The sequence below is a fragment of the Chiloscyllium plagiosum genome, chromosome 1 (assembly GCF_004010195.1).
Source record: "Chiloscyllium plagiosum isolate BGI_BamShark_2017 chromosome 1, ASM401019v2, whole genome shotgun sequence".
NCBI lineage: Eukaryota > Metazoa > Chordata > Chondrichthyes > Orectolobiformes > Hemiscylliidae > Chiloscyllium > Chiloscyllium plagiosum.
The window spans coordinates 96,962,892-96,974,995 of record NC_057710.1 but is presented as its reverse complement, the minus strand read 5'-3'; the positions used below and the strand labels follow the sequence as shown (position 1 = coordinate 96,974,995).

General features: G+C 41.1%; 1 protein-coding gene across 9 annotated transcripts in view; it reads right to left on the bottom strand.

Moving 5' to 3' along the window:
- Positions 1-12,104, bottom strand: part of pds5a (PDS5 cohesin associated factor A) — a 220,537-nt gene that overhangs the window by 115,234 nt on the left and 93,199 nt on the right. For all 9 annotated transcript variants that reach the window (XM_043692710.1, XM_043692723.1, XM_043692753.1 and 6 more), the window contains exon 8: positions 9,326-9,466. In XM_043692710.1, the coding sequence (XP_043548645.1) occupies positions 9,326-9,466 (141 nt within the window). The remainder of the gene's footprint in view (positions 1-9,325; positions 9,467-12,104) is intronic.

Sequence of the window (12,104 nt, the reverse complement as noted above, 5' to 3'; positions counted from 1 at the left end):
CTCCTTTTGCAATAAACAACATCTCTATATCATTCTCTGCAATTAGGACTTTTTAAATTTAGGTTTGCCTTCTTTGAAAATCCTTCAGCACAACTGGCTGTTTAACTTGCTGAGCAATACATGTCTAAGGAGCCTAAAAAAAAAACTCAGGAAAGGTCCTGCTGAGGGAGCATGAGCAGGTGGCTATAAAACAAAAATCACGACCACAAAGACAGTGTATTTGGATTACTAGGCCTCACCCCTTGCAAATGTCCATTATCAGGTTCTTGCAAACTGTGAAGAAGGATAAGCAAACTGACCATAGCTATTCAAGTGGAGAGTGGAAATAGGAACGTAGTAGTGGTAAAGACAGTATAATTAGAGGAATAGGTACTGTTCTCTGCAGCAGTGAGTGGGAGACGCAAAGGCTGCATTGCATGCCCAAGGTTGAGGTTAAGGACATTTCTTCAGGGCTAAAGAGGAAATTGGAATAGGAGAGGAAGGTACACATCCACACTGGTACCAATAATATTGATAGGACAACAAAGGAACATTCTCTTGAAGACTTTGAACAGTTACAAGCTAAAGTAAAATGCAGAACCTCAAAGATAATAATGTCTGGATTACTACCAGCGCTGGATTCAAAGCAGCAGCTCACCACTGTCTTTCTCAAGGGGAAATTGGTATGGGCAATAAACGTGGCTCATGAACAAATTTAAAAAGACATTAATCATGGGAAGAAAACAGCAGAAACTTTCAACAAATATTTTACATGTCATCACAGTAGCACATGTAAAATGCATCCCAAGAATAGTTGAAAATCAATAGGATAGAGTGAAAACCAAACTAACACTACAGGAAAACAAATCCAGGAAAATAATAAGATTAAATGTTGACATGCTCACGACATCTGATGGGTCCTCTTCCCAGCATCTTAGAGTCATAGAAAAATACAGTAGGTAAAGGTGCCCTTCAGCCCAACTCATCCATGCCAAACATGTTTCCTAAACTGAACTAGCCCCACTTGTCTGCATTTGGCCCAGATCCGTCTTAATCTTGTCTATCCATGTAACAGCCTAAAGGTCTTTTAAATGTTGTCATTGTAACCGCCTCTACCACTTCCTCTGGCATCTTGTACCATAAACACACATGAAAAAGTTGCCTCTCACGTCCTTTTTAAACCCTTCTCCTCTCATCTTAAACCTATGCCCTCGATTTTCCAGCAGCAGCAGCAACTCGAAGGGTGGGAGCTTGGACCAGGGGCCTGCTGGGAGCAGTGAGTCACTGATTTGAGCTTTTAAATTTGAAGTCAGAGAGCAGAGGTTTCTGGGAAAGGAGAGACTTCTTATTTTTATTTCCGTCAAGCTATATAAGTCAGTGTCTTCTCAACCCGAGACACTACCTTTTTAAGGCCTCTCACCCAACCACCTCCTCTAACCTTAAAGACCAGGGACATATCAAGTAAGCGTCTCTCGTTTTTACTTTGCGATAACGGGACTAGCAGGGATGGTAGTGCAGGGAAAGCAATGTTCCTCCTGCATGATGTTTGAAGTGAGGGACGCCATTAGTGTCCCATCCAAGTACATCTGCAGGAAGTGCACCCAACTCTCGCTCCTCCAAGACAGTGTTAGGGAACTGGAGTGGGAGCTGGATGAACTTCGGATCATTCGGGAGGCAGAGGCTGTGATAGATAAGAGTCACAGGGAAGTAGTTACTCCTAGACATGAAGAAAACTGGGTGACTGTTCGAAGTGGGAAAAAACAGTCAGTGGAGGGATCCCCTGTGGTCGTTCCTCTGAAAAATATGTATACCGTTTTCGATACTGTTGAGGGGGACAACTTGCCAGGGGTATGCAGTGGGGCCAGGTCTCTGACACGGAGCCTGTCCCTGTTGCACAAAAGGAAAGGAGGGGAAGGAGGAGTGTGTTAGTCACTGGAGACTCGATAGTTAGAGGCTCAGATAGAGGGTTTGTAGGAAACGAACAAGACTCGCGGTTGGTGTGTTGCCTCCCAGGTGCCAGGGCCCGTGATATCTCAGATCGTATCTTTGGGGTCCTGAAGGGAGAGGGTGACCAGCCTCAAGTCGTTGTCCATGTAGATACAACAACATAGGTAGAAAGAGGGATAGGGATGTAAGGCAGGATTTCAGGGAGTTTGGGTGGAAGCTGAGAGCTAGAACAAACAGAGTTGTTATCTCTGGTTTGTTGCCCATGCCACTTGATAGCGAAGCAAGAAATAGGGAGAGATATCAGCAGAACACGTGGCTGCAAGGATAGTGCAGGAGTGAGGGTTTCAGGTTTTTGGAAAATTGGGGCTTATTTTGGGAAGGTGGGTCTTGTACAAACAGGATGGTCTTCACTTGAACCAGAGGGGTACTAATATCCTGGGTGGGAAATTTGCTGGTGCTATTCGGGTGGGTTTAAACTATCTCAGCAGGGGGATAGGAACCAGAGGTGTAGTTGCAGTTCACAGGAGGATGAGAGTAGGAAGGACAGGGACAGGATTTCAGGGTCACAGGCAGCAAAGTAGTTTGAAGTGTGTCTATTTCAATGCCAGAAGTATCCAAAATAAGGTAGGTGAGCTTGCAGCATGGATAGGTACCTGGGACTTCAATGTTGAGGCCATTTCAGAGACATGGATAGAGCAGAGTGAGGAATGGATGTTGCATGTTCCAGGGTTTATATCTTTCATTAAGAACAGGCAAGGCGGTAAAAGAGGGGGAGGCGTGGCCTTGTAAGTCAAGGATAGTATAACGTGGCTGAGAGAACTTTTGATGAGGACTCGTCTACCGAGGTAGTGTGGGTTGAGGTTAGAAACAGGAAAAGGAGAGGTCACACTGCTTGGAGTTTTTTTTTAATAGGCCTCCGCAGAGTTCCAGGGAGGTGGAAGAGAGGATTAGCAAACTTATTCTGGGTAGGAGTGAAAGGAACAGGGTGGTCATTATGGGGGACTTTAACTTCCCCAACATTGACTGGAAATGCTATAACTCTAGTACGTCGGATGGATCAGTTTTTGTCCAATGTGTACAGGAGGGCTTCCTGACACAGTATGTCGAAGGGCCGACAAGAGGGGAGGCCACACTGGATCTGGTGCTTGGTAATGAACCAGGCCAAGTGGGTAAGCACTTTGGAGAGAATGACCATAATTCAGTTACATTTAGTTTAGCGATGGAAAGGGATGGGTACATGCCACAGGTCAAGAGTTATCGATGGGGCAAGGGCAATTATAACGCGATTAGGCAGGAATTAAGATGCATAGAATGGGGTAGCAAAATGCAGGGGATGTAGACAATGGAATTGTGGAGCTGGTTTAAGGAACAGATATTGCGTGTCCTTGATAGGTATGTCCCTGTCAGGCAGGGAGGAAGTGATAAGGTAAGAGAACCGTAGTTTACAACAGTAATTGCATCTCTTGTTACGAAGAAGAAGGAGGCTTATGTGTTAATGAGGCAAGATGGTTCAGGTGAGGCGATGGAGAGTTACAGATCAGCTAGGAAGGATTTAAAGAGAGAGTTAGGAAGAGCAAAGAGAGGACACGAGCAGTCTTTAGCAAATAGAATAAAGGAGAACCCTAATGCTTTCTATAGGTATGTGTGGAATAAAAGGATGATTAGGGTAGGAATAGGGCCAATCAAAGACAGAAGTGGGAAGTTGAGTGTGGATCCTGTGGAGATCGGAGAGGTGCTAAACGAGCATTTCTCATCGGTTTTATAGAGTCGTAGAGATGTACAACATGGAAACAGACCCTTCGGTCCAACCTGTCCATATATCCCAACGCAATCTCGTCCCACCTGCCAGCACCTGGCCCATACCCATCCAAATGCCTCTTAAATGTTGCAATTGTACCAGCCTCCACCACTTCCTCTGTCAGCTCATTCCATACACGTATTACCCTGGTTTTCACTCAGGAAAAGGAGAATATTGTAGAGGAGAAGAATGGGGTACGAAATATTAGACTAGAAAGGATCGAGGTTAGTTACAAACAGGTGTTATCAATTCTAGGAGGAGTGAAAGTAGACAAGTCCCCTGGGCCGGATGGGATTTATCCAAGGATTCTCTAGGAAGCTAGGGAGGAGATAGCAGAGCCTTTGGCTTTGATATTTCAGTCGTCATTGTCTACAGGTTTGGTACCAGAGGACTGGAGGATTGTAAATGTTGTGCCCTTGTTCAAGAAGGGCCGTACAGATGACCCAGATAATTATAGACCAGTGAGCCTTACTTCTGCTGTAGGAAAGGTTTTGGAAAGGATAAGAGATAAGATTTATAATCATCTCGTAAACAACGATTTGATTTCAGATAGTCAACATGGTTTCGTCAAGGGGAGGTCATGTCTCACAAACTTCAATGAGTTTTTTGAGAAGGTGACCAAGGACATAGATGAAGGTAGGGCAATTGACGTGGTATACATGGACTTCAGTAAAGCCTTTGATAAGGTTCCACATGGTAGGCTGTTGCAGAAAATGCAGAGGCATGGAACTGAGGGTGATTTAGCAGTTTGGATTAGAAACTGGCTTTCTGAAAGGCAGCAGCAAGTGGTGGTTGATGGAAAATATTCAGTCTGGAGTCCGGTTAAGAGTGGTGTGCCACAAGGACCACTGTTATTTGTCATTTTTATAAATGACTTAGACGCAGGTATAGGTGGATGGATTAGTAAATTTGTAGACAACACTAAAGTCGGTGGAGTAGTGCCAGTGTGGAAGAGTGTTACAGGTTGCAGGGGGACTTGGATAAACTGCAGAATTGGGCTGAGAGTTCAATGCAGCTAAATGTGAGGCGATGCACTTTGGGAAGAATAACAGGAAGGCAGAGTACTGGGTCAATGGAAAGATTCTTGCTAGTGTGGATATGCAGAGGGATCTTGGAGTCCATGTACATAGATCCCTAAAGTTGCCACCCAGGTGGATAGTGTTGTTAAGAAGGCACACTGTGTGTCAGGTTTCAGTCATAGAGGGATTGAGTTCCAGAGCCGCAATATCATGCTGCAACTATACAAAATGCTGGTGTGGCCACACTTGGAATATTGTGTACAGTTCTGGTCCCCATATTTCGGGACTGATGTGGAAGCATTGGAAAAGGTGCAGAGGAGATTTACCAGGATGTTGCCTGGTCAGGAGGGAAGGTCTTATGGATTTGATAGAGACATACAAGATGATCAGAGGATTAGACAGTGAAAGTCTTTTTCCTGGGATGATGACTTCAGCGTGTACAAGGGGGCATAACTACAAATTGAGGGGTGATGGATTTAAGACAGATGTCAGAGACAGGTTCTTTGCGCAGAGTGTGGTAAGGGCATGGAATGCACTACCTGCTAATGTAGTCAACTCAGCCACATTAGGGAGATTTAAAGAATCCTTAGATAAGCACATGGATGATTTTGGGATAGTATAGGGGGACGAGCTGAGAATAGTCCACAGGTCGGCGTAACATCGAGGGCCGAAGAGCCTGTTCTGCACAGTATTGTTCTATGTCCTATACCTTTGGACCCCCCCCCGCCAACATAGGGAAAAGACCTTGGTTATTCACCTTATCTATGCCCCTCATGATTTCATAAATCTCCATAAAGTCAAATGTGGCCTCAGCAATGTCTTTTAAGGCTGTAACAAGACATCCCAACTCCTGTACGTAATGCTGTTAACAATGAAGGCAAACATGCCAAACACCCTCCTCACCACCCTGCCTACAGAACTGGCAAGGGTCAATGGGGGCCAGCAGAAAAATGGAGTTATGGTCACAATCAGATTATCCAGAATTTTACAGAGGAGGTTTACAGACCAAATGATGTACTCTTGTTCTTGTTTCTTACAGGTCGCTGACTCAAAAAAGAAACAAATTTAATTTGTCCTTAGTGAGGTAGCAGTTTCTTTCATTCAATCACAAGACAACTAGATTGAAAACTAGCTATTCACACAATTATGCCCACAGTTTAATTTAATCTCAATGTCATGCTGGTTTACTCAGTTGTCTCAAAAACTACAGAAAGCCTCCAGGGAGCAACCAAGCCACAAGCAAACAAAAATATTTACAATTTTCCGATTTAATTAAATAACTGACTGATTCTTCTAATTTGAACAACTATTTGAACTCCACCACCTGCTTAAAGATTGTTTAACTGGATTAAACTACTTAAAACATTAATTTGGCTTGATCCTTTCAAAAGATAAATTAGGTTAATTAGTTGCTACATTCAGCAAGGTGACAAGTGCTGCATGTACAGTTACAAGCGCTGCACGTACAGTTACAAGTACTGCATGTACAGTTAAATACTGTCATTGCAGCTTATAGATCATCATAATCTGTTTATGCAGCCAATTAGTACATAAATTTTGCTACTGCTTTCCTTCAAAATATTTACTGAATTAGATTTTTGATACTCTTCTGCTTTAAAGGCACAATAGTGTGAAAGCAATTTATCAAAAAGGTTAGAGGTAGTAAAGCTAGGAATCAAAAAGAATCAAGATTCATCCATGAGTCATTTTAAATACACAAGTCAAAGTAGAAAAAAACCTAAATATTCACAGAATTATAGAATCATAGAACGCTTGCAGTGTCATTTGGCACTTCAAGTCCACCCAAACCCAGATGCCCCACACCTCCCCTGTAACCCTGCATTGCCCATGGCTAATCTACCTAGACTGCACATTCCTGGAAACTACAGGCAATTTAGCATGGCCAATCCACCTAACCTACATATCTTTGGACTGTGGGAGGAAACTGGAGATACAGAGAGAACATGCAAACGCCACACAGTTGCCAGAGGGTTGAATCGAACCCAGGTTCCTGCCGCTGAGAGGCAGCAGCGCTATCAACTGAGTACTATGCCGCCCATTGCCTTCCGGTTTTCTCATAATTCATGAAGAGTTAGCGAGACAATTTTGAAAACTGATAGTGATGTAGTGAAAATCATAATTAACCAAGCAACGTGAGCATTTCAACCAGAGTGGACAGAGGAAAACCAGTAGACGTGTTGTATTTGGACTTCCCAAATGTGTTTGACAAGGTACCTCTCAAAAGGTTAAACCATAAGAGAAGAGCCCACAGTTCTGGACGCTGTATATTGGCACAGATAGAGAGTTAGCTAATTGGTAGGAAACATCAAGTGGAGATAAGAGATTCTTCCTTAGATTGGTGACTTGTGACTAGTGGGGTTCTATAGGGATCAGTGCTGTGTCCACAACTGTTTACAGTATATATTAATGACCTGGAGGAAGGAAGTGAATGTACTGTAGCCAAATTGCACATGATACAAAGTAGGTGGAAAGGCAAGTTGGGAAGGATACAAATGGATTAGAGAGAGATATTGACAGGTTAAGTAAGTGGGCAAAAAGTTGGCAAATCAAATATAATGTGTGAAAATGTAAAGTTGTTCATTTTGGAAGGGTGAACAAGTGAACAAATTATTATTTCAATGGAGTAAAAGTGCAGACAGCCGCAACACAAAGGGACTTTGGAGTATTTGGACATGAAACACAGAAAGCTAGAATCAGGGGTGCAGCAGATATTCAGGAAGGCTAATGGAGTATTGGCTCTATTTCAAAGTGGTTGGAGTATAAGAGCAGGGACTGGTGAGACCACATGTGGAGTACAGTGATCAGTTCAGAGAAGGTTCACTTGCATGACCCCCCCAACCATATGGATGGATTGTCTTATGAGCAAAGGTTAAAAAGTTTGGATGTTTACTCATTGGAATGTAGAAGAATGGGAGGTGATCCCATTGAACAAACAGGGTTCTTAAGGACTTGACAGGGTAAATGCTGAGAGGAAGTTAACGCTCCCCCCCCCCCCCCAATGTGTCTCAGACCAGATAAAGTAAAGTCTCAGAATAAAGGGTCATCAATTTAAAGCTGAGATGAGGAGGAATTTCTTAGAAGGTTGGTAGCCTTTGGAGCTCTTTGCCACAGTCAGGTGTGGGGGCAGTTCTTGTGTATATTTAAAGCTGAGATAGATAGATTCTTGATCAGTAGGGTAATCAAGGGTTATGGGGAAAGGGCAGGAAAGTGGGACATGAAGAACATTAAATCAACCATAAATGACAGAATAGGCTCATGGGGCCAAATGGCCTAGTCCTGTTCCTATTTCTTATGGTCTTAGGAAAACGGTGCTTAGTATCAAATCTAAGGGGGGTGCCAATGTAAAAGTGTGGAACTGGGCACCAGTATGGTCCCTAAAATACCCCAATCAATTTATATCTAGCTTGGAAAAAGAACATATTTATGTAATATTCTGCTGTAAAATAATTTTCTTGCTAATGCCGCTTCAGAGGTTTTATGACTCCATGCCTTAGCTATGAATTTTTAAATGGAATAACGACAAAGCTTTTGCAGGTAGCTAAGATACAGTACAAAATTAATTTTCATTGTTTTATTTCAAAATCATATTAATAGAGAATATTGGGCCTTTTAACTTTACGTGCCCTTTCCTGAGTCCATATTCACTGCCTTTATAAAGTTATGATTTTCCTGGAGCTCAAAAATACAAAACTTGAAACTTGTTGGAAATATCTGTCTATAAGTGTTTCTAACAGACCATTATTTACAGCTATGTTTTCATTCTTTTAATGATTACGAAGTCGTGTTAGTTACTTTGCAAAGCTCAGGAACATGATCGTACGTTTAGTCAACTTAGTGAGCTTCACTAAGTCAACCCTCTTTGCTTTGAGATACCTGATTGCAAGTGACTTTGGCTTCTGTTTCTTTCAAGTGTACCTAACCTCAGGATGGCTTGAATATCATTTACTATATGCCTAGATTAGGTCCTCCTCTGTGCTTCCAATAAATTCGATACTTCATTCAGCAAATCTTTATTACCCCCAGGTAAAGACAATATAATTTAATTGTAATCATCTGAAGTTGCTTTTGTGGTCAAAGTATTCAAATTATCTAGAAATTCAAATTAAAGAACTTGCACACTGACTCTCATGAATGATTTTGAATTATCTAGTAATTTGAATTAAACAACTCCTAATTAACAGGAGCACACAGTCATCTTTTATTCATTCTCTCTTTGTTCTCAGATTCTCGGCTCTTGCAATCACTTTACCTGGATTTATACTTTAACTCTTGCTAATTGCAGTGAATTTGAAAAGTGTTTCCTTCTCACTTCAGTTATAGTTAACAATGTTTAAATGAGCACTTAGTTGATGTTTCTAACCTACTTTGGCTAATTTATTCCATTGACATACAAACATCAGATTTTAAAACTTTGTAAGTCTTGAATGCCCTTTTCATTACCGTTAGCAGTGCTTAGATCGAAACAAAATCCCTTGAACAATCATTTATCTTCAAAAAAAAGATAAATCACAATAATAATTCTCTCCTTCGTCACTCATCCATCAACATAACTTGAAGTTACCTTAAGTTTAAACTCCAGCTGTGGCATAACTGAGAGAAGGAGATGAGGATCAATAGCGAAAAGTTCCATAATGAGATCAAAAACGTGTTCGGATAAATCACTCACTGAAGACTTTCCCAGAACTAGGACCTGATTGAAGAACTGGTTAAACAAATTTCATTAAATATACAGCTGAAATCAGTGACAGCACATAGAAAACAAAAGTAATAATTTTATAAATAGTATATCACCATTAAGATCCAGTATTACTCATTTCAGTAAAGCGTAGTTATAACAGCGTAGTTATGTCCAGCGAAACCTAGCTTAATGGAAAATTGCTTAAGATAAATAACGGGGCCTATGGGAAAAGTGGGGTATGGGGCAGACCAGCAAAGAATATCACTCACGATCATTCAAAAATCACCCAAAAGTCTAACACAAAGTATAGTACAGCCCAAATGAAGGTTGAAAACATTTTAATAAAGAAAACAAAAGTAATTTTAACACAGTACATTTAAAAACTGTAAGAAAGCTACTCTCTGTACAGTACCGCTCACAGAAAGCGGCTCTTGGAAGCTGACATCAGTCCATGCGCAGAATGGCACGAAGACTGGCGCTGACATTGCGCAAGTACAGAATGGCACATAGATGTCAGCGCAAGCGCAAAATGAAGCGTGCAAACCAATCCCGCTGGAATCGCACTATTGCCAACAAAGACAAGCATTCTCTAAAATATTGTTCCCTGATTCTTCAGCAACATTGCAGCTAAATCGCACCGCTGAAACGAGTGTTATAGGGAACTTAACAGAACTCCATTGGCTATATCAATATTTGAGTGTTCTTACTACAGTAGTAAAAATATTACATCCTCTGTGATGACATTTCACCTCTCCTGATGTGCTTTTGCTCACGTAAAATATGTGACTTGCTGCTTTTTGTTTGAAGTTCAGCTCAAAATCAATATTAGTTTACAACCGTTTGTTTATGCCAGACTAGGTGCGTCAAATTTTAAAATTACAAACCCACCAGTATCATACAGCCATAGGAAAAAATCCACTTCTGATTCATAACCTACACTGAGACATAATACTGAAAAAGAGCACCTGATCTGGGAGCTGCGAGTCTGTAATGTGTACTATTTTTGTGACTTTGCACACAAAGAAGTGAAACATCCTGCACTAAAAAGAATTGAAAACTACAAGTTGTTGAAATAACACAACTGTCATAAAAAGCCACATTTCCCAGCTATTTGAGCACAAACTTCCTGTTTTAAAATGGTATTTTGACCAAAGTATTCTGAAATTGAGCAACTGTTAACAATGACATCATTTACATAGTAGTGTCAATGGCATCATGACGAGGCTGTAGTTTGAAGGTTGGTTGAAGTGACTTCTATCATAGTTTTTCATGGTTTAATGGTCTGATTCTGAAAAGTCAGCTGCATTTAGGAAGAAATTTATAAACATAAATAAAAAACTTAAAGGGTTTTGGAAAGCAGGCAGGAAAGTGGAGTAGAGGTTGAGACGAGATCAGCCTCGATCCAGTCAAATGGCAGGGCAGGCTCGAGGAGCCAAATTACCTACTCCTGCACCTAGTTTTTACCACTAATACATTACAAACTGAATACCATGACGGTTGCTAACAAATGTTCAAGATGAACAACTTTAGTGCATTACAAATTTGTAACAAAACACTGGGAAATAATGACCAAGTTTCAAAAAAATGAAACATCTAACATTTACAAGTTGATCAATACCCATTCACTGTTAGAACAGTTCTATGGTTAAGAATGATCACTTTGTCTAATCAAACGTAACATTTAGATTTATAAAAGCCAAACCATTAAAACAAAAATATTCTTGGGCTTGGAGAAAATCCTGAGAAAGAATGCAGCCTTTCCTTCATTCAATCTGATTTACATAATATAAGAAATAGGAACAAGAGTGAGCCCTTCGGCATGAATCTGTTCAACTATTCAATACAATCTGGGCTGACATCCCATACACTTACCCAAATTTTCTGCATATGTCTAATTCTGTTAACACTTTAGTCTCTGATATAGATATACTCAGTAACTGGGCTTAACAGCCCTCTGAGGTAAAGCTCATTGAACAAGCAAATTACTTGCCCATTTATTAAATATATTTAATGGCCAGCCCCTTAGTCTTGAGACTTATCAAGAATCCTAGCTCCACACCGCCAAGCCCCTTAAGAATTTATGTTTCATTGAGATAAAGTCTCATTTTCTAAATTCCAGATAGATTACAGAGTCAATGTTGACCTTTGAAGCCTTGAAAAATCCTTCCAAGGGCAGTCAACATAAATCCCAAGTGAAAAATGCAGAAGCTTCTGAACCTGTTGGTCTAAGGGATCAGTAGTGTGAAATGTAGAAAAGACATAATGTTGGTTAATTCAAGTTGCACAAATTGTTTGTGCATTATTGCATATAAGTAGTTCTCTTCTAACATCGTAGTTGTATTCCAGCAGAACCTCGCTAAAAATAGAAAATTGCTTCATATTAATAATGGGCCCAAGGGAAAAGTGGAGTTGGGGCAGACCAGCAAAGAACACTCACGATAACTCAAAAATCACCCAAAAGTCTAACACCAAGTATAGCACAGCCTGAATACAGGTCAAAGTCATACTTAGAGTCATAGAGATGTACAGCATGGAAACAGACCCTTCGGTCCAGTCCGTCCATGCCGACCAGATATCCCAACCCAATCTAGTCCCACCTGCCAGCACCCAGCCCATATCCCTCCAAACCCTTCCTATTCATATACCCATCCAAATGCCTCTT